The 21,085-nt window shown below is 73.3% G+C and overlaps 1 protein-coding gene across 1 annotated transcript; it reads left to right on the forward strand.

Annotated features, from left to right (window-relative positions):
- Positions 1 to 11,115: 11,115 nt before the first annotated feature.
- Positions 11,116 to 21,031, forward strand: AURANDRAFT_70663 (hypothetical protein; the record flags this gene model as incomplete). Its single annotated transcript, XM_009034727.1, has 7 exons — positions 11,116 to 15,122; positions 16,402 to 17,911; positions 18,107 to 18,222; positions 19,326 to 19,742; positions 19,899 to 20,005; positions 20,029 to 20,585; positions 20,648 to 21,031. The coding sequence occupies 7 exons, from the start codon at positions 11,116 to 11,118 to the stop codon at positions 21,029 to 21,031; spliced, it is 7,098 nt and encodes a 2,365-aa protein (XP_009032975.1).
- Between the last annotated feature and the right edge of the window lie 54 nt (positions 21,032 to 21,085).

Below are 21,085 nucleotides of genomic sequence, written 5' to 3' on the forward strand. Positions count from 1 at the left end.
GGTGGTCCTCCCGGAGACGCGGCCGCCGGACGCCGCGGCGGCCGGCGGCGCGCCGGTCCCCGCCAAGGCCGGCGCGAAAAGCGGCTACGCGGTCGTCCTCGCGCGGCTCCGGCGCGGCGCGGCCGGGGCCGGCTCCGACGACGAGCGGTTCGCCGTCGCGGCGCTGCTCTACGTCAACTTTGGCATGAGCGGCGTCATGTGCTTCCTGAGCAACATCGCGCCCTTGCTCGAGGTCCGCTACCGCGTCAAGACGGTCATGGCGTCGCTGCTCATCGGGTCGCTGCCCGCCGTCATCATCTTCACGAACGGGTCCCTGGCCTTCCTCATCGGCAAGCGCAAGGACCGGGGCGTCGCGCCGCCGAGCCCGGGCTACGTGCTCCGCGTCGCCCTCGCGATCCTCGCGGCCTCCGCGGCCTTCGACGTCGCCTGCGCCGCGGGGCCCCGGGCGCTCTTCCGCGAGGACTGGCCGCCCCTCCACGGCGCCCTGGTCCTCTACCTCCTCGGCGAGTCCCTCGGCGCGGGGCCCTGCATGGCGGGCTTCATGCAGCCCTTCGGCGACCACGCGGGCGCGGCGTCCTCCGTCCAGCTCGTGAGCCGCACGGCCTTCTCGACGGCCTACGCCTTCGCCATCACCATCGTCGTCGGACGACGCGGCGTCTTCGGCCTCTTCTGCGCCCTCGCGGCGACGGCGTCGGGCTGCCAGCTCGCGCGCCTCTTCCTCCCGCGCCTCGCGCCGCCGCCGCCGCCCGACGGCTACACGACGCTCGGCGGCGACGAGGCCAAGGACGACGACCCGGCGGCGCCCGTCGTCTAAGCGGGACCCGCCGGGGCCGGGATGCTCCTCCAGCATCGGCGGATTCGTGCCTTGCATGTCGTCATGTTGACGACATCTTGTACCTCTGATTGCTGGGGCACCCCTGGACCGGCGCTGCCCCGCCGCCGCGCTCGACCGCAGGCATGCCTCGCGAAACGGCGCGCTGGTTCGACGGCGCGTCCTTCGCGCCGGGGCCGGACATGGACAAGGTGCGCGTCTGGCTCGCCGCGGCGCAGCTCCACGGCCTCGTCTTCGTCTGGGGCGGCTTTCAGGGCGAGCGGGCGACGGAGGTGCTGAGCGCCGGCGTGACGGCGTTCCTCGGCGCCGGGCCGCCGACGATGGAGGAGCGCGACGGCGCCGCGGCGCTCGCGCTCGACGCCGACCGCGCGCTCGTCGTCGGCGGCTGGAAGCTGCGGTCGACGGAGCTGCTCCGCTTGGGCGACGACGACGACCTCAGGGTCGCGCGGGGCCCGGCGCTCGCGACGGACCGCTACAACTGCGCCGTCGTCGCCCTCGACGCGACGCGGATCCTCGTCGCCGGCGGCCTCGGCGGCGCCGGCGACGGCGGGGCCCTGCGGACGACGGAGATTCTCGACCTCGCAACGATGGCCTTCTCCCCGGGCCCGTCCATGGGCAGCGCGCGCGCGCACTTCGCCGCCGTGAACCTCGGCGGCGGCCGCGTGCTCGTCGCCGGCGGCGAGGACGGCGAACGCGAGGGCGGCCTGGCATCGACGGAGATCCTCGACGTCGCGACGATGGCCTTCGAGCCGGGCCCGGCGATGAAGTTCCCGCGCTTCGGCCTGTCCCTGGCGCCCCTCGACGCGGCGCACGTCCTCGTCGTCGGCGGCATGACGGCGCGCGAGCCCGTGGACGAGGAGGCGAACCCGGAGGGCTGGGAGGCCGTGCAGATCGCGGCCCTCGACGAGACGGAGGCGCGTCGCGTCGGCGCGTCCTTTTCGTCCGAGCCGCCGCGCGTAGGTCCTCGACGTCGAGACGATGACGTTCGCGCCGGGCCCGCGGCTCCGCGTCGGCCGCTGCGGCTGCCTGGCGATCGCCCTCGAAGAAGGCCGCGTCTTGGTGGCCGGCGGCATGTCGGGCTTCGAGGGCCTCGCGTCGACGGAGCTGCTCGAGCGGCGGCCGGAGGGGGACGGCCACGACGACGCGGCGCCGGCGCCGGCGCCGGCCGCGGCGCCGGAGGGCGAGGCACCGCCGCTGTGAGGGGGACTAACGTGGCCTCCGCCGTCGGGACGCGGAGGGGCCGCGTCCGCGCCGGCGCGCAATCGACGCGGGCAAAGGCCGCCGCATTTCTCGAATGGCGGCCGCCAAACACCAGAGTCGCTATGGCGCACACGACTCCCGCCTTCAATTTTAACTTCAACCATCGATGCACGATGCCGATACTTGCTCCGTGCACTTGGTGATGGCTGCGTAAGGCCAGGCTAAGCCCTCTGCCAGGCTGCCCCGTCTCTTCCGCGCCGCGCGATGACGGTCCGGAACGCGCGCGAGGACGACTACAGTGGGTGCTGCTACGCCGGGCGGCGGCCCTGCGGCGAGAGCTCCTACGCCTGGATGTGCGGCCTCGAGCAGCAGCTGCTGCCCGCGGCCGTCGAGGAGAAGCGGACGCGCAACGGCCACGCGCGGACGCGCGATGCGGGCGAGGAGGACCACATGACGCGCCAGGCCTTCGCCATGCTCGCCGAGGGCGCCGGCGGCGCCGCGGCGCGCGTGCCCTCGGACGCGCTCGTCGAGCTCTGCTTCATCGTCACGCGCGTGACGTACTCCGCGCGCGAGGTCCAGGCCGCGGCGATCGCGATCCACCCGAGCTACCGGGCCGAGGGTGCCGACGCGGCGTCCCGCCGACTTTGGTCGACCGATGGGACACACACCGTCGCTTTCGTAGGCCTCGACGCGGCGCAGTGCCAGCGGCTCGTCGACCAGCTCGAGACGCAGTCGTTCATGTAGGGGCCGCGCGCGTAAGCCTAGCGCCGCCGGAAGCCGCGGAGCCACGCGTCCGCGCCGTCGACGAGCTCGAGGGCGGCGCCCGTCGCCGCGAGCTCCGCGGCGACGTCCGAGGCCGCGACGGGCCCGGACCGCGCCTCGTCGACGGCGAAGAGGAGCGCCTGGGACGCGCCGACGGGCGCGGCGCACTCGTAGAGGCCGTAGGTCGCGGGCAGCGCCGCCGCGAGCGCCGCGGCGTAGGCGTCCGCGCGGCCGAGGACGTTCGCGCCGACGACCGCGGGCGCCGCGGTCGCGAGGTCCCGGAGGAACGCCGGCGACGCGAAGACCGGCGGCGGCGCCGCGCCGCCGTCCTCCGCGTCGACGACGACGACGTCGAAGGCGCCGGGCGCCGCGGCGCCGCGGAGGAAGGCCGCGCCGCAGCCGCCGACGAGGTCGAGCGCGTCGCCCACACCAAAGAAATCGCGCGCGACGGCGCGGACCTCGCCGGCGGGCTCGACGACGTCGACGGCGCCGCAGAAGCGCGCGCGGAGGAGCGCGGGCACGCCGCAGCCGCCGCCGCCGAGCACGCACGCGCGCCGCGGCTCGCCGCCGCGGCGCGAAATGCGCCAGAGGGGCGCGACGAGCGCGAGGCCGCCCGCCGCGGTGCCCAGGTCGCCGCGGAGCGGCGGCGGCGCCGGCGGCGCCGCGGGCCGGCCCGCGCCGTCGAGGCGGATCGACGACTGTACGAGCGACGGCCGCGCGTTGAAGAGGAGCCCGCGGACGCCCGCGGCGACGTCGTCGAGCACGGACACGTCGCGCGACCCGTAGGCGAAGCGCCAGCCCCGCGCGCGCCGGAGCTCCGCCTCGAAGGCCTCGAGCTCGCGCGCGTCGACGCCCCGCACGGCGTCGTAGGCCGCCGCGAAGGACGGGAAGTCCGGCGGCGCGCCGAGCGCTGTGAGGCCCGTGCGCGGATGCACGCAGCTGTGGAGGCCCGCCAGGTAGCCGGCGCAGCGCGCCATCCAGCTACTCTGCTACACGCAACTCGGCTGCACGCGTAGCTACTGTGCTCACGCAACTCGGCTGCACGCGTAGCTACTGTGCTCACGCAACTCGGCTGCACGCGTAGCTACTGTGCTCACGCAACTCGGCTGCACGCGTAGCTACTGTGCTCACGCAACTCGGCTGCACGCGTAGCTACTGTGCTCACGCAACTCGGCTGCACGCGTAGCTACTTGCGAGCACCCATGCTGGCAATTTCGTCCCAGGTCGGTCGATCCGCAACATTGAACTACTGTAACCTCTCGTCACGCGTGCATTAGCGCGCTCTCCATGGCGCCCATGGCGACGGACGTCGAGCGGCGCATGTCGCGCGCGACGAACGCGCCGCCGCCCGACGCTTTGCACATGGTGACGAACACGGGCACGTACCAGGGCGCGCGGAAGATGAGCCGCCTCATGCACGCTTCCTCGCTCGTGCAGCGCGCGCGCGCGGAGCTCGTGCGCGCCAAGGAGGCCGGGGAGAAGATCGAGGTGCGGACGCAGTTCATCGACGGCGCCAGCGGTGGGACGCGGCCGAACACGAGCGGGGGCAGCGCCGTGCTCTACCGCGAGGACGAGGCCGGCGACGCGTCGGCGTCGTCGCCCGGCTACGCGTCGCGCGTGCTCTTCGCGCGGCGCCGCGAGGCCGAGGAGGCGCGGCGGCGGCTCCACGGCACGGCGCTGCACCCGGCGCTGACGACGCGCATCGTCGCCCACGCCACGGACTACCGGGACCGCTACTGCGGCGCGTGCGAGTTCGAGGACCAGCCGAGGTGCACGTTCTGCCACTGCAGCAAGCTCAGCGTCTTCCGGCGCATGCCCCTCGTGCGCATGGCCCGCGAGCTCCTCACGCTGCGCCCGACGATCTCCGCGACGCAGCTCGCGCGGGAGGTGAGCCGCTACGCGACGAGCGACGACGCGGCGACGCGGCTCAACGAGAAGGTCGAGGGCTGGTGGCAGACGATGAACCCGCACCAGGCCTTCCTCTGCGACCGCCACGGCCGCATGAAGGACGACGTCGACGAGAACGAGAAGGCCTACCGCGACGAGATCGCGCGCCTCGCCTTCCAGCTCGAGGCGTCGCGCGAGCGGGGGAAGCGCGACGCGGGCGAGGTCGCGCGGCTGCAGAAGGTGCTCTACCACGAGCACCTCGACGAGGACGAGCTCCGGGGCCGCATCCGCGCGCTGGAGCGCGAGCTCGACATGATGCGCATCGCCCTGCGCGACAAGGACGCGCGGCTCCAGGCCGCGCTCGGCGAGCTCACGGATCTGAAGAGCTTCGCGCCGGACGTCGGCCTCGCGGCGACGCAGACGGAGGTCGTCCGGCGGAAGGGCGCCCACACGCAGAGCGACTTCAGCGCGTCGGGCCGCGAGCACGTCAAGTTCAAGATCCTGCCCTGGGGCACGACCGTCGACGCCGAGGACATTTTGGGCGCGGCGGAGCCGCCGCCCGAGGGCCCCGCGAGCCCGCTGAGCCCGCCGTCGACGCCCGTCCAGGCGCGGTCGCCGAAGATGAAGAAGTTCGCGGGCAGCCCCACGGCGCCCGTGAGGAAGGAGATCGACCTCGCCGAGGACGACGACGACGACGACGACGACGACGAGTCCGTCGGCGCCGCGCCCGAGGGCGCGTTCGTCGAGGAGCTCAGCTCGAAGCGCAAGAAGAAGAAGCTGAAGAAGCTGAAGAAGGAGCGCTACGCGAACGCGCGCTACGACCGGCTCAACAAGCTGCCCAAGGGCAAGGCCGCGGGCGTCGCGCTGCAGCAGCTCCTCGTGAACATCTACTCCGTCTACGAGTCCAAGGTGCTCGGCGACAAGCAGGACGTCGACGAGGGCCGGCCCTGCGACCCGCTGAGCGTCGACCTGCGGGACCACTTCCGCAAGACGCTGGGCCTCCGGAAGCTCGCGAACCAAAAAGTCGCGGAGACGATCAACGCGACGAAGCACCTCATGTCGAAGAGCCGCCGGGTCTTCGTCTTCGCCTGGCTCCTGGGCCTCGACATCTCCAAGCACGCGCCCGACGGCATGGATTTGCTCTACTCGCCGCAGCTGTCGCGCGCGTTCTTTTCGCTCTTCTTCGCGGTGATCGCCAAGGTCACGCGCTCCACGGGCACGCTCAAGGGCGTCAAGGAGTACCTGCTGCACCACCCGGAGGGCGACCGCAAGGCGCTCGTGGAGCGCAAGGCCCTCTGCCAGCTCCTCGTCGGCGTGACGCGGCCCAAGTCCGCCACCGGGTCGCGGCCGTCGTCGCGCGACGGCGACGGCGACATGACGCCCGACGAGCGCAAGGCCTTCATCGGCCGCGTGGACCCGGGCGACTGGACCTGCGAGGACCTCAAGAAGGTCATGACCGTGGCCGAGATCAAGAAGCTGCTCCTCGCCTTCGCGGACCTGCCGCGCGTCGCGCCGCGGACGACGGACACGCGGAACACGATCCGGAGCGTCGACTTCGTCGACCTGGACGACGCGCTCTGGACCGTGCTCGTCCACGGCTCCGAGGCTTTGAGCCGCCACTGCGAGAACCTGACCCACCTCTTCTACAAGTTCGACTGCGACAAGCCGGGCCTGTCGAAGACGGAGTTCCACGACCTGTGGCGCTACGCGGCCGGGGGCGACGCGCCCGTCGTGCTCAAGGACGTCGACCGCGTCCACTTCGACATCGAGGACGTCTGCGACGGCGACGGCGATCCGGACGACGACGACGAGCTCATCGACAACGCGGCGAACTTCGCGCTCGCGGCGCTCAAGGTCGACTGCATGCTCGCGCACTCGGCGCGGTGCCTCGACCACTGGGCCCGCGTGCCCGAGGACGACCCCCTCGTGAAGCGCGGCGCGCCGCCCCGCGCGGCGTCGTTCCGCCGCACGGAGCTGCCGCCGGGCCAGGTGCCCGTGCCGCCGGGCTTGGCGCGGCGCGACGCGGGCGACGAGAGCGACGCGAACGACGACGACGACGACGCCAAGGCGCCCGCGCCCGCGCCCGCGCCGGAGAAGCCCTACTTCAACACGACGCTCGAGTACGCCGACGCGCACGTCGCCGCGACGAAGCTCCAGGCCGGCGCGCGCGGCCGCCGGACGCGCGTCCAGGTCGCCGCGCGCGGCAAGCGGAGCCGCCGGCCCTCGGACGCGTCCGTCGCGTCCCGCGCGGGCACGCCGGGCCGCAAGCGGCGGCCCTCGGGGGCGAAGCTCGCCACGTAACACCGCCCGAGGGTCCGCCGACGTGTAGGCAATGTAGGCCTCAATGTGAGGCTCTCTACAGCTGTACGACGGGACGTGCGTGCCCCAACTCGCGCCTGGATTCTGGCTGCTTGACAACGATCTTAGCGACGATGCCATCATGTCGCACCCACAAAATCCTGTCGAGCTGCAACTCGGACAAATGCCACAAAATCCTCCAGCGGGCCTCAGTTAACCTCAGCGGAGGTCGATGCTCGCAAAGCTTGCCCAGCGGCTCTCGCGGCGCGCGATGGCCTCGGATCGGTGAAGTCCACGCCACCCAAGCTCGTGGCGTTGCGCGCGATGGCGGCCCTCGCGCAGGCCACGCCGCGCATGACCGTGCACATCGACGGCGTCGACGTGCTCTGGCCCTACGACGCCGTCTACGACGAGCAGCTCGACTACATGGCGGCGCTCAAGGCGTGCTTCGACGCGAACGCGCCGGGCATCGTCGAGACGCCGCCGGGCATCGGCGCCTGCGCCTGCGCCGTCGCGATGTCCGTCGCGCTGGGGCGGCCCCTCGTCTACGCGTGCCGCGCGCTCGCGGACATGGACGCGTGCGCCGCCGCGTGCCGACGGCTCCGCGCGGCGGGCGCGGACTTCGCCTTCGCGGTGGCGACGCGGCGCCGCATGGCGGGGGGCGGCGGCGCCGCGGACGCGCTCGACCGCCTGCGCCTCGACGTCGCCGGCGCGCTGCGGACGCCCGCGCCCTTCGACGCCGACGCCGCGAGGGCGCGCGTCGCGGCGCGGCGGCGCGGGGCCGCGCACGGCGCGGGCGTCTACGCGCCCGACGGCGCCGGCGGCCTCGGCTTCGCGGCGGGCGCCGCGGCCGCCGCGGACGTCGTCGTCGTCGACGCGCGCGACGTCCTCGACCCCGCGGCGCGGCCCGCGGCGCCGCCGGGCGCCGTCTGCGTCTTCGCGGGCGGCCACGACGTCGACGACCTCTGCCTGCGGCAGCTCACCGTCGCGCTCGCCGGAGCCGACCTCGCGGCCGCGCGCCGGGGCTGCGCGACGCTCGCCGGGGCCTGCGACCGCGCCGGCGACGACGCGCTCCGCGCCGACTACGACGCGCAGCTCGCGGCGGGCGCGCCGGGGTCGCTGCGGAAGGCGCGGCACTGCCTCCGCGCGCTCCGCGTCTTCGGCCTGCACCTCGACCGCGCGCGGCGCGACGACAACTCGGCGAGCGCGGCGGCGTTCCTGCTGGATCTGCGCGCGCGGGCCGGGCTCGAGGCGCGGGCCCTCGCGTTCCTGCCGGCGCGCCTCGCGGCGCTCGCGGCCGCCGTCGGCGCGCCCGCGCCGCCGGAGCTCGGAAAGGTCGCGGCGTTCGCGGGCCTCGTCGCCGGCGGCGGGCCGGGGTTCGCCGTCGTGAGCGACGGCGACCGCGTCACGCTCGCGTGCCTCGACGCGTCCCTCGCGTTCGCGCCCGTCCGCGCCGCGTTCGCGAGCGTCGTCCTCGCGGGCTCCGCGGCGCCCGCGGCGCCGCTCGCGGCGGCGCTGCTGCGCCTCGACGGCGCGCGGCTCGCCACCGTGGCGGCGCGCGCGGCGCGCGGCGCGCGGCGCGTGCTGCCCCTCGTCGTCGTCAAGGGCAGCGACCAGCTGCCCCTGTCGACGAAGGCGGACTCGCGGCGCGACCGCGCGACGCTCCGCAACTACGGCGACCTCGTCGCCGGCGCGTGCGCGAAGACGCCCGACGGCGTCGTCGCCCTCTTCCCGACGGCGGGGTTCCTGCGCTTCGCCGTCGCCGTCTGGGACGAGATCGGCGTCCTGCGGCGCGCGCTCGAGCACAAGCTCGTCTTCGTCGCGGACGACGACGGCCCCGCGGGCGGCGCCGCGGCCGCGCTCGAGGCCTACCGCGCCGCCTGCGACGCGGGCCGGGGCGCCCTGCTCCTCGCGTCGGCGCGGGGCGCCGCGGCGCGCCACGTGCCCTTCGCGGGCCACTACGGCCGCTGCGTCGCCTTCGTCGGGCTGCCGTTCCGGCCGACGGCGGACCCGGTGCTCCGCGCGCGCCTCGACTACCTGCTCCGCGACCGCCAGATCCGCGAGGCCGACTACCTCGCCTTCGACGCGATGCGGGCGGCGGCGGGCCTCGTGCGCCGCGGCTCGAAGCGCGACTTCGGCGTCGTGCTCCTCGCGGACGCGCGCTTCGCGCGCCGCGACAAGCGCGCGCACCTCCCGGCCTGGGCCCGCGCCGCGCTCGACGACGGCCACCTGGGCCTGTCGTCGGACGCGGCCCTCGACGCGCTCGGCGACTTCGTGCGCCGCGCGTCGCAGCCGCCGGACGGCGACGACGACCTCGCGCGGCGACGCCGCGGCGCCGCGGCGCGGCCCGCGCCCGCGGCCCCGATGGACGTCGAGGCGAAGCCCGCGGTCGTGAAGATGGAGACGGGGGCGTAAAAACCGGGTCCATGAGGCAGTGAAGAGGCAGTGCGGCGTCGCATTGAAGGCCTCATTGAGTGCCATCCGGGGAGACATATAGGAAATGAGCCGTAGTGATTATAATTGCCCAACGTATATATCATAAACGATGCGAGCCATTCGTTTTAAAGTTTGCATCTTCTTCAATATTGGCTGTGCACTCACAGCCATTCATATCCCAAAGTTCATCGAGCTCAGTGAAGTTTATTCCGTCAAGGGTTAGTTTTGCTTATGATGGTGACAAGTATGATGACGCTGTGGTGAACTTCAGTGGCATTTTTGGACACGGCACCTATTTCGTGCTGGCCGGGGGTGGAGCTGAAGTGCGGACAGTGTCCGCACTTCAGGATGAGGCGCGGACAGGCCAAGTCTTGCGATGTGTGCGCCCCCTGGAGGCCCACCGGCGGTCACACCGTGTCCTAGGGGTTCATATGGACGCCGCTGACCCGCGGCGCGCTGCAATTCGGTGCCGGCGGCGCGAGCCGCAACGGTTTCGGACCGAGCGCGACGCCGTGGCGCCGGGGCCAGAGCGGCGCCCGCCGACGCCGTGGACCGTACCCGCGCCCCACACACGCCCACCGTATGTTAATCGACGCGCTCCGCCGAAAGATCGTTGGAAATCGCTGGGAATCCGGCCGCGGCGCGCCGCGAACTCGCTCCGCCGTAGCGCGACACCGTGGCGCCGAGGGCCAGGGCGGCGCCCGCCGACGCCGTGGACCGTACCGGCGGCCCAGACACGCCCACCGTATGTTGTTCGACGCGCTCCAACAACAAATTGTTGGAAATCGCTGGGAATCCGGCTGCGGCGCGCCGCGAACTCGCTCCGCCGTTGCGCGAGGACGCGCCGCTCGGCCGTCCGCGCGCAATTTTGCATCCACCGATCACCATCGCTGTGTTCCGTCGGACGCATCGGCATCATGGAGCTCGTCGAGGGCGACCCTCACGGTTTTGGACGACCGCGCGCCGCGCGACGCTCGCCGAGATCGTCGCGACCGAGAACCAGCGGACGGCCACCGCGGCCCTGATGTGGCCCCGTCCGCGCCTCGCTCGGGGCCTCTGCCGGTCGCGCGTCCATCCCCAGTTACGAACGTCGCCGCGGGAGGCTGGGCAGATGCAGAGAGAGCCTTTTGGCACGCCCAGGGTCCCAAAACGGCTGTATTTCCACCTAAATTCATGCCAATATGGCTCGTTTGAGCGGCAGCTTGGCCCAGCTGGCTTTCTGCCAGCCCCGTTGTGTTTCTCCTAACTACGCCCCTGGAGCCTCACGGCTCCTCCTGGGCTTGCTGGTCGCAGGCCAGCTACTTTTTTGGGCTGTTTGACTTCCAAACAGGCCAATTTTGGGCATCTTCTGAGCACAGGACCACTCATGATGATGGTGCTTCGGTACTACTCTCACGGAGTTCGAGGGACGCAGCAAGGTCCCCACCTTCTTTCTTTTACGCCTCCGGCGCCTTCGGCGCCTCTCCGGCGCCTCCGGCGCCGTTCCGGCGCCTTCGGCGCCGATTTTTTTCTTTTTTTTCCTCTTTTTTTCTCTTTTTTTGGTCTCTGCCAGCATGAAAAAAGTGCCCATTTTTGCAGCATTTTGCAGCGACAAGAAGACATCGTCACAAGCCCACAGCAGAAAAGCGCGGGACCACGACGCGAGCGCGGCCGCGACGCGCCGGCGAGCGTCGTCGGCGTCGCCAAAAACAGAAGGCAACATGGGCGAGATGTTCCAGGCGACGCTGCGCCTCGGCGGCGTCTTCGGCACGCTCCGGCGGTCGCGGCGCGCGGAGCTCGAGCCCGAGGACCTGCCGGCGCCGCTGACGAGCTTCCGGTCGTCGGGCAACGAGGCGCTCTTCGCCGAGGCCTGCGCCCGCTGGGACGCGGCGCTCGGCGCCTACGAGAAAGCGCGCAAGTGCACGGCGGCGTCGCTCGCGGGGTCGAAGCGGCAGCAGCTTGGCCGCATCTTCGTGCGGTCCCAGCTCTACGGGGGGCTGCGGCGCTGGTGCGCCGCGGGCGTGGCCATCTCGGCGCTGGGCGGGCTGCTCGGCACCATCGGCCGCTTCCTCGTGCTCCAGTCGATCGTCCACGGCGTGCAGTACGGCACGCGCGCCGAGGTGCTCCGGGGCGCGCTGCTCTTCGCCGCCGTGAGCGTCGCCGAGGGCGCCTGCGCCGTCTACTCGCGCCAGATCCTCGCGGGCAACGTCGCCCACGTCCTCGTCGCGCGCGCGAACGCGTGCCTCGCGCGCAAGGCCGACCGGCTCCGGGCCGCGGGCTCCGCGGCGCCGCCGCTCGACGCGATCTACGGCGCGGACTTCCCGCGGCTGCTCTCCCTCGTCAAGTTCCTGGCCATGCTGCCCTGCGGCGTCGCGGCGCTCCTCGGCGGCGTGGGCATCCTCGTCGCGTTCCTCGGCGTCGGGTCGCTCGTCTGCCTCGGCTGCATGGTCTGCGTGCTCAACGGCCAGCGCCTGCTGACGCTCGGCGGCAAGCGCCTCGAGCGGCCCATGATGAAGGCGCGGGACCGGCGCGTCGCGGGCGTCAAGCAGGCCGTGGAGTGCATCAAGGCCGTCAAGTTCTACGCGTGGGAGGAGCAGTACCGCGACGCGATCGGCGACCGCCGCGACGCGCAGCTCAAGCTCGCGACGGCCTACCGGGCCTACGTGATCCTGTCCGTGAACATCGGCAAGTGCTTCCCCGTCGTCGCGGGCGCGATCACGATCCTCACGGTCGCCGCGCAGCGCGGGGGCACGATCTCCGCGGCCAAGGCCTTCGGCGCGCTCGCGGTCTTCCAGACGCTGCGCGTGGGCATGATCATGCTGCCGCTCTGCATCGTGCTCGTCAACACCATGCTCCAGACCTTCCAGCGCATCGGCGACGTCCTCGTCGGGCCCGAGGACGCCGCCGTCGCCGCGCCCGCAGCCGGCGACGTCGCGCTGCGCTTCGCCGGCGTCGTCGCGACGCGCGACGGCGAGGACCGCGCGCGGAGCCCGAGCCTCGAGCCCGCGCCGGAGGCGGCGGCGAAGGCCGCGCGGCGGCGGTCGCTGCGGACGACGTCCGAGAGCCTCGCGGCGGCCGCGCCCGCGCTCGCCGAGGAGGCCAAGGACGAGCTCCTGGAGCCGGCCGGCGAGCCGGCCTTTTCCCTGGCCCTCGACGACCTGACCGTGCGGCGGGGCAGCGTCGTCGCCGTCGTCGGGCCCGTGGGCGCGGGCAAGTCGACGGCCGTCGAGGCCGCGCTCGGCCGCGTCGAGGCGTCCGGCGACGTGACCTGCGACGCGTCCGTGGGCTACGCGCCCCAGGACCCCTTCGTCGCGACGGGCACGATCCTCGAGAACGTGCTCCTCGGCCGCGCGCTCGACGAGGCCGCGTTCGCCAAGGCCGTGAATCTGGCGGCGTTCGAGCGCGACCTCGAGCTCCTGCCCGACGGCCGCGACACGGTCGTCGGCGAGCGGGGCACGACGCTCTCCGGCGGCCAGCAGCACCGCCTGGGCGTCGCGCGCGCGGCCTACGGCGACCCGCGGCTCCTGCTGCTCGACGCGTCGCTCGCCGCCGTCGACGCCGCGGTCGCGCGGCGCATCTTCGACGGCGTCAAGGCCTGGACGCGCGACGACCCGAAGCGGGCCGCCGTGCTGGTCCTCTCGCAGCTCCACTTCCTGCCGGAGTGCGACCAGGTCGTCCTCGTCGACGACGGCGCGGTCCTCGCGGACGGGCCCGCGGCGGCGCTCGCGGCCAAGGCCTGGGACGAGGGCAGCTTCGGCGCCTTCGTCAGGGACGCGCTCGCGGGCGGCGGCGGCGACGCGCCGTCGAAATCCGTCGACGAGCTCGTCGCGCCGGAGACGCCGAAGGCGCGAGGCCGCGCGCTCGACGAGGACAAGGCCGACGCGCTCGTGAAGAAGGAGAAGGTCGCGCGGGGCGTCGTGTCCGCCAAGGTGCTCCTGACCTTCTTCCGCGCCGTGGGCTACTGGCGCATCGGGGCCATCGTCTTCGGCTACTGCTTCGCGGGCGCGATCCTCGCCGGCAGCGACGTCATCCTCGCCAGGTGGACGGGCTCGCGGTCGACGAGGACGGCCTACCCCGTGGCCTACGCCGTCGGCTGCGTGTGCTACCTGTGCGTGCTCATCTCGTCGAGCCTCGCGGGCGTCGTCTGGACCGCGCGCGGGTCGCGGGGCCTGCACCGGCAGACGCTGAAGACGGTGCTCGGCGCGCCCGTGTCCTGGTTCGAGGCGAACCCGAGCGGGCGCATCCTCTCGCGCTTCGCGGCGGACTTCGACGTCGTCGACATCGACTGGGGCAACATGTTCGACGGGTTCCTGTCCATGGCGACGATGTTCTTCATGCTCGTCGTCATGATCTCCGCGATCGTGCCCTACCTCATCCCGATCAACCTGTTCGTGTCCGTCGGCCTCATCCGGACGCTCAACGTCATCAACACGGCGAACCGCGACGTGAAGCGCATCGCGAACAACGCCGTGTCGCCGACGGTGACGACGGCGGCGGAGATGGCGCGGGGCCGCGTCGTGAGCCGCGCGCTGCGCTGCGGCGCGTTCTTCCGCGAGCGGCAGCGGCGGCACGTCGACGCCATGCTCGGGGGCTTCTTCCAATCGACCTGCATCAGCCAGGCCGCCTACGGGTCGGCCACCCTCTGGTGCTCGCTCATGGCGCTGTCCGCGGCGCTGCTCATCGCGCTCGTGCCGGGCGTCGTGTCCGACGACGTCGCGCCCGTGGCGCTGACCTACGCGCTCGTGTCGCCCTACTTCGCGTCGATGATGTCCGAGGTCTACCTGCAGATGTCCATCATGGCGACGTCCCTGGAGCGCGTCGCGGAGTACCTGCCCAAGGAGGACGGCGGCGTCGTGCCCCAGGAGCCCGCGCGCGACGGCGACCTCGACGCGCTCGCGGACGCGCCGGGCGCGCCCTGGCCCGCGTCCGGGCGCGTCGAGTTCGTCGACGTGTGCCTGCGCTACCGGCCGGGCCTGCCGCTCAGCCTCCGGGACGCGTCCTTCGACGTCGCCGCGGGCGCCAAGGTCGGCGTCGTCGGCCGCACCGGCGCGGGCAAGTCGACGCTGCTCGTGGCCCTCTTCCGCCTCGTCGACGTCGCGTCGGGCGTCGTCCGCGTCGACGGCGTCGACGTCGCCAAGCTCGGGCTGCGGCTGCTGCGGCGGCGGCTCTGCATGATCCCGCAGGAGGCCGTGCTCATGAGCGGCACGGCCAAGGACAACTGCGACCCCTTCGACGAGTTCGCGGAGGGCGCCGTGGCCGACGCGCTCGAGGCCGTGGGCCTCGCGCGGTCGCTGCTCCACGCGTTCCTCGGCGAGACGTCGCTGTCGACGGGCGAGCGCCAGCTGCTGGCCCTCGCGCGCGCGCTGCTCCGCAAGTCGGCGGTCGTCGCCTTCGACGAGGCGACGGCGCACGTCGACGCGAGCACGGACGCGAAGATCCAGGCCGTCGTCGAGACCCAGTTCCCGCGGTCGACGCTCCTCGCCATCGCGCACCGGCTCCACACGGTCATCGGCTTCGACCGCATCGTCGTCATGGACCGGGGCACCATCGCCGAGCAGGGGCCGCCGCTCGAGCTCCTCGACCGCGCGCGCGGGCCCTTCGCGACGATGACGGCCGCGCTCGGCGCCGCGGCCAAGGCCGAGCTCCGCGACATCGCGCGCGGCGCGCTGGACCGCGCGACCCTCGTCGTCGACGACGCGGTCCTCGTCGACGACGGGCCCGCCGTCGAGTGCGGCTGCACCTTCGCGGGCTAACGCGTTACTCGGCGCGTGAGCAGGGGGGCGGGCGCGGGCGCGCCTTCGCGGGCGCGCGTCCTACCCGCGTTAGCAGCAGTCGCTCCCGGAGGTGAGACTCGCGCCGGGCTGCGTCAGGCCGACGTTGCTCGTCGCCGCCGCCGCGTCGTCCGCGGGGAGCGCGTCGACGAGCGCGCGCGCGAGCTGCTGGACGCCCGCGCCCGTCTTGCACGACGTCTCGACCGCCGCGCAGACGCCCGTCCACGCGACGGCCGCGGGGTCGAAGGCGCGGGCCTCGAAGTCGCACTTGTTGTACGCGACGGCGATGGCCAGATCTTCCCTCGCCGCGCAGTCCTCGTCGAGCCGCAGCTGCGACACGACGCGCTTCGCGGCCTCGAGCGAGCCCGCGCTCGTGACGTCGACGACGACGATCGCGCCGAGCGCGCGCCGCAGGTAGAGCCGCAGCGAGTCCAGGCTCCGGTACCGCTCCTGGCCCGCCGTGTCCCAGACCTCGAGCTTCGTCGCCGCGGAAAAGGGCGTCAGGCCCGCGACCTTGCACGTGAAATGCGCCACCCCGAGCGTCGCGATCGTCGTCTCCTCGAAGCGATCTTCCGAGAGCCGCAGGCCAAAGGACGTCTTGCCGACGCCGAAGTCGCCGAGCAGCACGACCTTTTTGGGCATTGTTGCTCTGGGAGTTCGCGCCGTCGCGCGTTCCGCGGCCCGCGCCGTCGGCGTCGCCGACGTCGACACCGTCGACCTCGACGACGAGCCCCACGGCGCCGTCGGCCACGCCCACGGTCTACCCTCTAAGCGCGACTCTCAGCGCCGCTCAGCGTGCTACTCTTGCCTCCCTTGGAATTGCGCAAGCATGTTCTTTTTGTTGACGCTTTGTTGACGCTTTGTTGTGGGTAGCCGCGCGCGGGAAGCAACACGTGTGGAAGAAGCCTTTCGGGGTCCAGCGCGCGCGCTCGACGGCGCGGATGAGGGCCTGCCCGCGCGACTCGGGGCCCGGGGTGAGGCCGGCGCGCTGGCGCAGGAACGGCTCGGCGAACGCGAGAACTGTGGACACGACCGCGAAGGCGGATCTCGTCGCCCACGCGTTGACCGCGGCGGCCGGAACGCGAAACGTGAACAGCGTCGGGCAGGAGTGCGCGACGCGCGTGGACTCCAGGAGTTTGGCTCATGTGTCTGGACGCGTACGCGCGCGCGAGCCTGCGCGGCGCGGTGCGCGCAACAAACCCGGCGCTCGATGCGGTGCCGACGGCATCCAAAAAGCAAAGCGATGGCCATGACACGGCCACACGCGACGCTCGTCCTGCTCCTCTGCGCGCCGCTCGTCGCGCGCGGGTCGCTCTTCGACATGACGCGGAAGGAGGCGGAGGCGCCCCTCGTGAGACGGACGGGCGACGGCTACACGTCCGAGGGCTACGGCGTCGACACGTCCTTCCCCATGCACCACGACATCCCCAAGGGCACCTGGGGCGACGCCATGTACAAGGAGTTCATCAACGGCTGCGCGAACAAGTTCAAGATGGGCTCGTGCCGGAGCAACGAGGAGAGCCGCATGGCCATGAACCGCGACCAGATCCCGCGGCAGCGGAACTTCACGGAGCTCGGCTTCGCGAAGATCCGGGCCCCCGAGAACGTCTACGGCCCGGCCCGCGCCTTCTGGGACCTGCACAAGGACAGCGGCACGTCCGAGGCGTGGCCCGCGGGGAACACGTACGTGAACCACTGGAAGGCCGACAGCCACATGGTGAGCCTCGAGGACCGGCGCTGGCAGCCGCTGGGCCTGCGGACCAAGGACAAGATCTGGGCCGGCGCGAAGCCCATCCTCGAGGCGTGGACGGGCCAGACCCTCAAGCCGACGTCGCTCTACGGCATCCGCAAGTACTTCCGCGGCGGCATCCTCGCGACGCACGTCGACCGGCTGCCGCTCGTGACGTCGTGCATCATCAACGTGGACCAGGACGTCGACGAGCCCTGGCCCATCGAGGTCGTGGGCCACGACGGCGTCGCCTACAACGTGACGCTGGAGCCCGGCGACATGGCGCTCTACGAGAGCCACACCGTGCTCCACGGCCGGCCCTTTCCGTTGAAGGGCAACTTCTTCGCGAACGTCTTCGTCCACTTCATCCCCGTGGACCCCAACGACCACAACCAGAACCACCCGGACATCGACTTCTCCTGGACGAAGAACGCGCGCATCGAGCGCGCGCAGCCCGCGAAGCTCGCGGAGGCGCGGCAGCGGCTCGCCGACATGCCGAAACCCGCGCCGCACAACGTGAGCCTCGGCTGGGCCCGCGCGGCCGCCGCGCGCCACGACACGGGCGCCAAGCCCCTGGCCCAGACCGGCGCCTACGACCACCGCACGGTCGAGGAGGGCGGCGCGCCGCTCCCGAAGCCCGGCTCGCTCGAGGGCCGCGCGGCGCGCGCGGCGCGGGGCGGCCCGCCGCGCGCGCCCAAGGCCGCGCTCAACGAGGAGCCGGGCCACCAGGTCGTCGGCGGCGAGGACTTCGGCGCCGACGCCTTCGCGACGGGCACGCTGAGCCTCCACGCGGCCGCGGCGAACGGCGACGTCGACACGCTCCGCCGCGAGCTCGAGCGCGACCCGGACGCCGTCAACGCGCCCGACGAGAACCTCTGGACGCCCCTCCACGAGGCCGCGCGCGCCGGGGACCTCGAGACCGTCGAGTTCCTCGTGGAGCACGGCGCGAACATCGCGGACACGACCATCTCCGGCTCGTCCGCGCTGTGGATCGCGAAGCAGAACCACCACAACCGCGTCGCGACCTTCTTCTCCAAGCTCGGCGCGCCCGACATCGCCGACCACGACCTCTAGGCTCGTAAGGCCCCCGAGCGAGCTCCCCCCCGCGCCGCCGCCGACCGCGACCGCCGGGCCGGTCGGGGGCCCGAGGGCGCCGGCGTGGGCCGCGCGCTCTAGCCGCGCGCGCCCCCCGCCTACGTCGCGTCGCCCCAGGCCATGTGGCCGCTCGCCTCCGTCTCGGCGCGCGGGTTCGGCGCGTCGTCCGCGGCGTCGTCGTCGCCGACGGCCATGGACACGACCTGGCTCCCGAAGGAGACGACGACCGCCTTGTCCGCGGCGGCGAGGGGGATGAGCGCGCCGGGCGTCGCCGCGAGCACGCGCGACCCCGGCCGGAGGCCCGCGCCGTCCGCGGCGAGCGCGTCGGCGAGCCAGCGGACCGTGCCGGCGACGCCCCGCGCGCCGCCCACGTCCAGCCCCCCCAGCGTCGCGACGTCCCGCAGCACGCCGTCGATGGTCACCTTGAGCTCGACGTCGAGCGGCACGTCGCCGAGCCGCGTCGGCTTCGACCAGCCGACGCCGCAGACGACGCCCGCGTGGAGCGCGTTCTTCGCGATGATCTCCGCGGCCCGCTGGGGCCGCGCGCAGTTGCGGTAGACGTGGTGGAGCTCGATGACCGGCGCGTAGACGCAGAGCCAGTCCTCGACGGCGCCCGACGTCGCGAAGAGCTCGAGGCACAGCTCGCCCTCGACGGCGAGGTCCGCGAAGCGCGCGAGCGCGACGACGGCGCCGTCGACGCGCTGCTCGCGCTCCCAGAGGTCGCCGCGCACGGGCGCGCCGACGCCCAGGGACGCGCGCACGGCTTCGGACGCGCAGCCGACCTTGTGGCCGACGACGCGCTCGCCGCCGGCCTCGCGGAGCTGGCGGCACCGCTTCTGGATCGCGTAGGCCGCGTCCACGGTCAGGGCGTCGCCGGCGTCCGCGAGGGACCGCGTGCGCGCGAGCGGGTCCAGGAGGCTGCGCGCCGCGGCGTCGACGTCGATGCTCGGCCGCAGCGCGTCCATGCGCGCGGCGAGGGCCGCGGCCTCGGCGGGCGACAGCTTGGCGAGGTCCGCCGTGACCGCGGCGACGTCGAGGCCCTTGAGCGAGTGCGTCTTGCCCTCGCACGCGGCCTGCAGCGCCGCAGCGGTGAGGGGCTCGTCCCGCGGCTTCGCCTTGCCGTCGTCCGCGACGGCGCAGGCCGCGTGGTGGGAGGGGCCGTCGTCGAGAGCTGCCATAGACAAGTCGATGTGTGGGGCAAGGTGAAGTCACTGAAGAGATGGTGAAGCGAAGCAGCTACTGATGGTACCTCGACGCCGCGGTCGGTGAGGATAGGTGCGATGGCCCTCGCCGCGTCGCACCTGCCCGCGCGGGCCGTGGACTACAGTCCCTACAGCATCCGGAGCTCGACGATGACGGCGTCGTCGACGCGGGACCTCGACTTCCGCATGCTGCTGCCCCTGCCCTACGGGCCCTTCACGCCGCCCGCCGAGGCGGACATGGTCGTCCTCGCCCGCGGCGAGCGGAACCCGCACTGGGAGGCCGGCGTGCCGCGCTACATCGCCGAGCGGCGCTGCGAGGGCGGCGCCGAGGCCTTCTACCTCCGGCTCCGGTCGCGCGACCGCCAGGCGTCGCGGCCCGCGATCGGCTACTTCGGCGACGCGGCGGACGACGAGGCCTACGCCGCGGAGGAGCGCTTCGCGCCGGCCCAGCTGGCGCGGGCGCTCGTCAACGCGACGCCCCTCCACGCGGCGCTCGCGCTCCGCGCGCCCGACGCCGGGGCGGGAACCGGGCGATTCGAGTTCGCTTCAACGTGAGTGTGCCGCGCGCGATTGGTCCAGAGGCAGGATCCGCGCTTCGAGAGCGCTCCGAGAGATCATCGCCCGTCCAAAAACGAGCCGCGACGAGTGGAAACTGACCGAGATGGGAGCCTCCAAAGTTGGGAACGTCGCGCGCTTTTCCCGCCCAGGCCCGACGCCGTCGTCCTCGCCGCGCTGCGGGGCCGGCCGCGCGACTGCGACCGCCGGCGTCCCGCGACGATGTTCCGCGCGCTGTTGGCCGGGAAAACGGAGAGACGTCGGCACCGACGCGCCCGGTAGGCGACCGCACCGCGTCGGGCCTCTACCCGCTCAACGTCGCCCTCGAGGCCTACGACGCGGCGCGGCCCCGGTCCTACGGCGCGCCGGCCGTGCTCGCGGTGCTCGCGGCGAGCCCCGCGGCCGCGCGCGTCCGCCGCGCCGCCGCGGGCACGGCGCTCCACGCGGCGGTCTACGGCCGCCACGGCGACGCCGTCGTCCTCGCCGTGCTCCGCGCCGAGCCCGCGGCGGCCGCCGTCAAGGACCGGCGCTTCGCGCTGCCCGTGCACGCCGCCCTCGAGACGGGCGCGTCGTGCGCCGTCGTCGTCGCCCTGCTCGAGGCCTGGCCCGAGGCGGCGAAGCACCCCTGCCCCTTCCTCCTCGAGGTGCCCCTGCGCGACGTCAACGGCGAGCTCATCCCCGACGGCGTCGGCCGCATCGACCAGCCCGCGCTCCTCGTCGCCGCGCTCGTGCTCCGGCGCAACGCCTACGCGGGCGCGCGCGTGGCGTCGCCGCACCTCGCGGGCCTCCTCGAGGCGCGGTCCGCGACCATCGCGCTCCTGGACCAGTTCCCGGGCCTCGTCCGAAGCGCCCGGCGTCCGCTTCGCGTCCTCTTTTTTTTTTCGGAAACGCGGCGGCGCAGGCGAAGCGTCCGACGGCGGCGCCCTGGGCGACGCCGCTCCACGTCGCCGTGGCCGTCGGCGCGTCGCCCGTCGTGCTCGGCGCGCTCGTGCGCGCGCACCCGGCCGCGTGCGCGCAGGCCGACGCGATGAACTGCCTGCCCGTCCACGCCGCGCTCCTCCGCGGCGCGCCCGCGTCCGCGGTGGCCTGCCTCATCAAAGCGACGCCGGACAGCGACCGGGGCCTCGGCGACGCGGCCCCGAGCGACGCGCCGCCCGAGGCGCGGCCGCTCTCCGCGCCGGACGCGCGGCCGCTCTCCGTGCCCGCGCCCGAGGCGCGGCCCCTCGTCGCGCCGACGCGCGGGCCGCCGCGCGGCGCCGCGGCGCCGCGGTCCATCCCCGCCTAGCGGCGCGAGGCTATGTACACGCGGGGAGGCCCGGGGGGGGCGCGGCGGCGGCGG

The sequence above is a fragment of the Aureococcus anophagefferens genome, assembly GCF_000186865.1.
Source record: "Aureococcus anophagefferens unplaced genomic scaffold AURANscaffold_2, whole genome shotgun sequence".
Taxonomy (NCBI): domain Eukaryota; class Pelagophyceae; order Pelagomonadales; family Pelagomonadaceae; genus Aureococcus; species Aureococcus anophagefferens.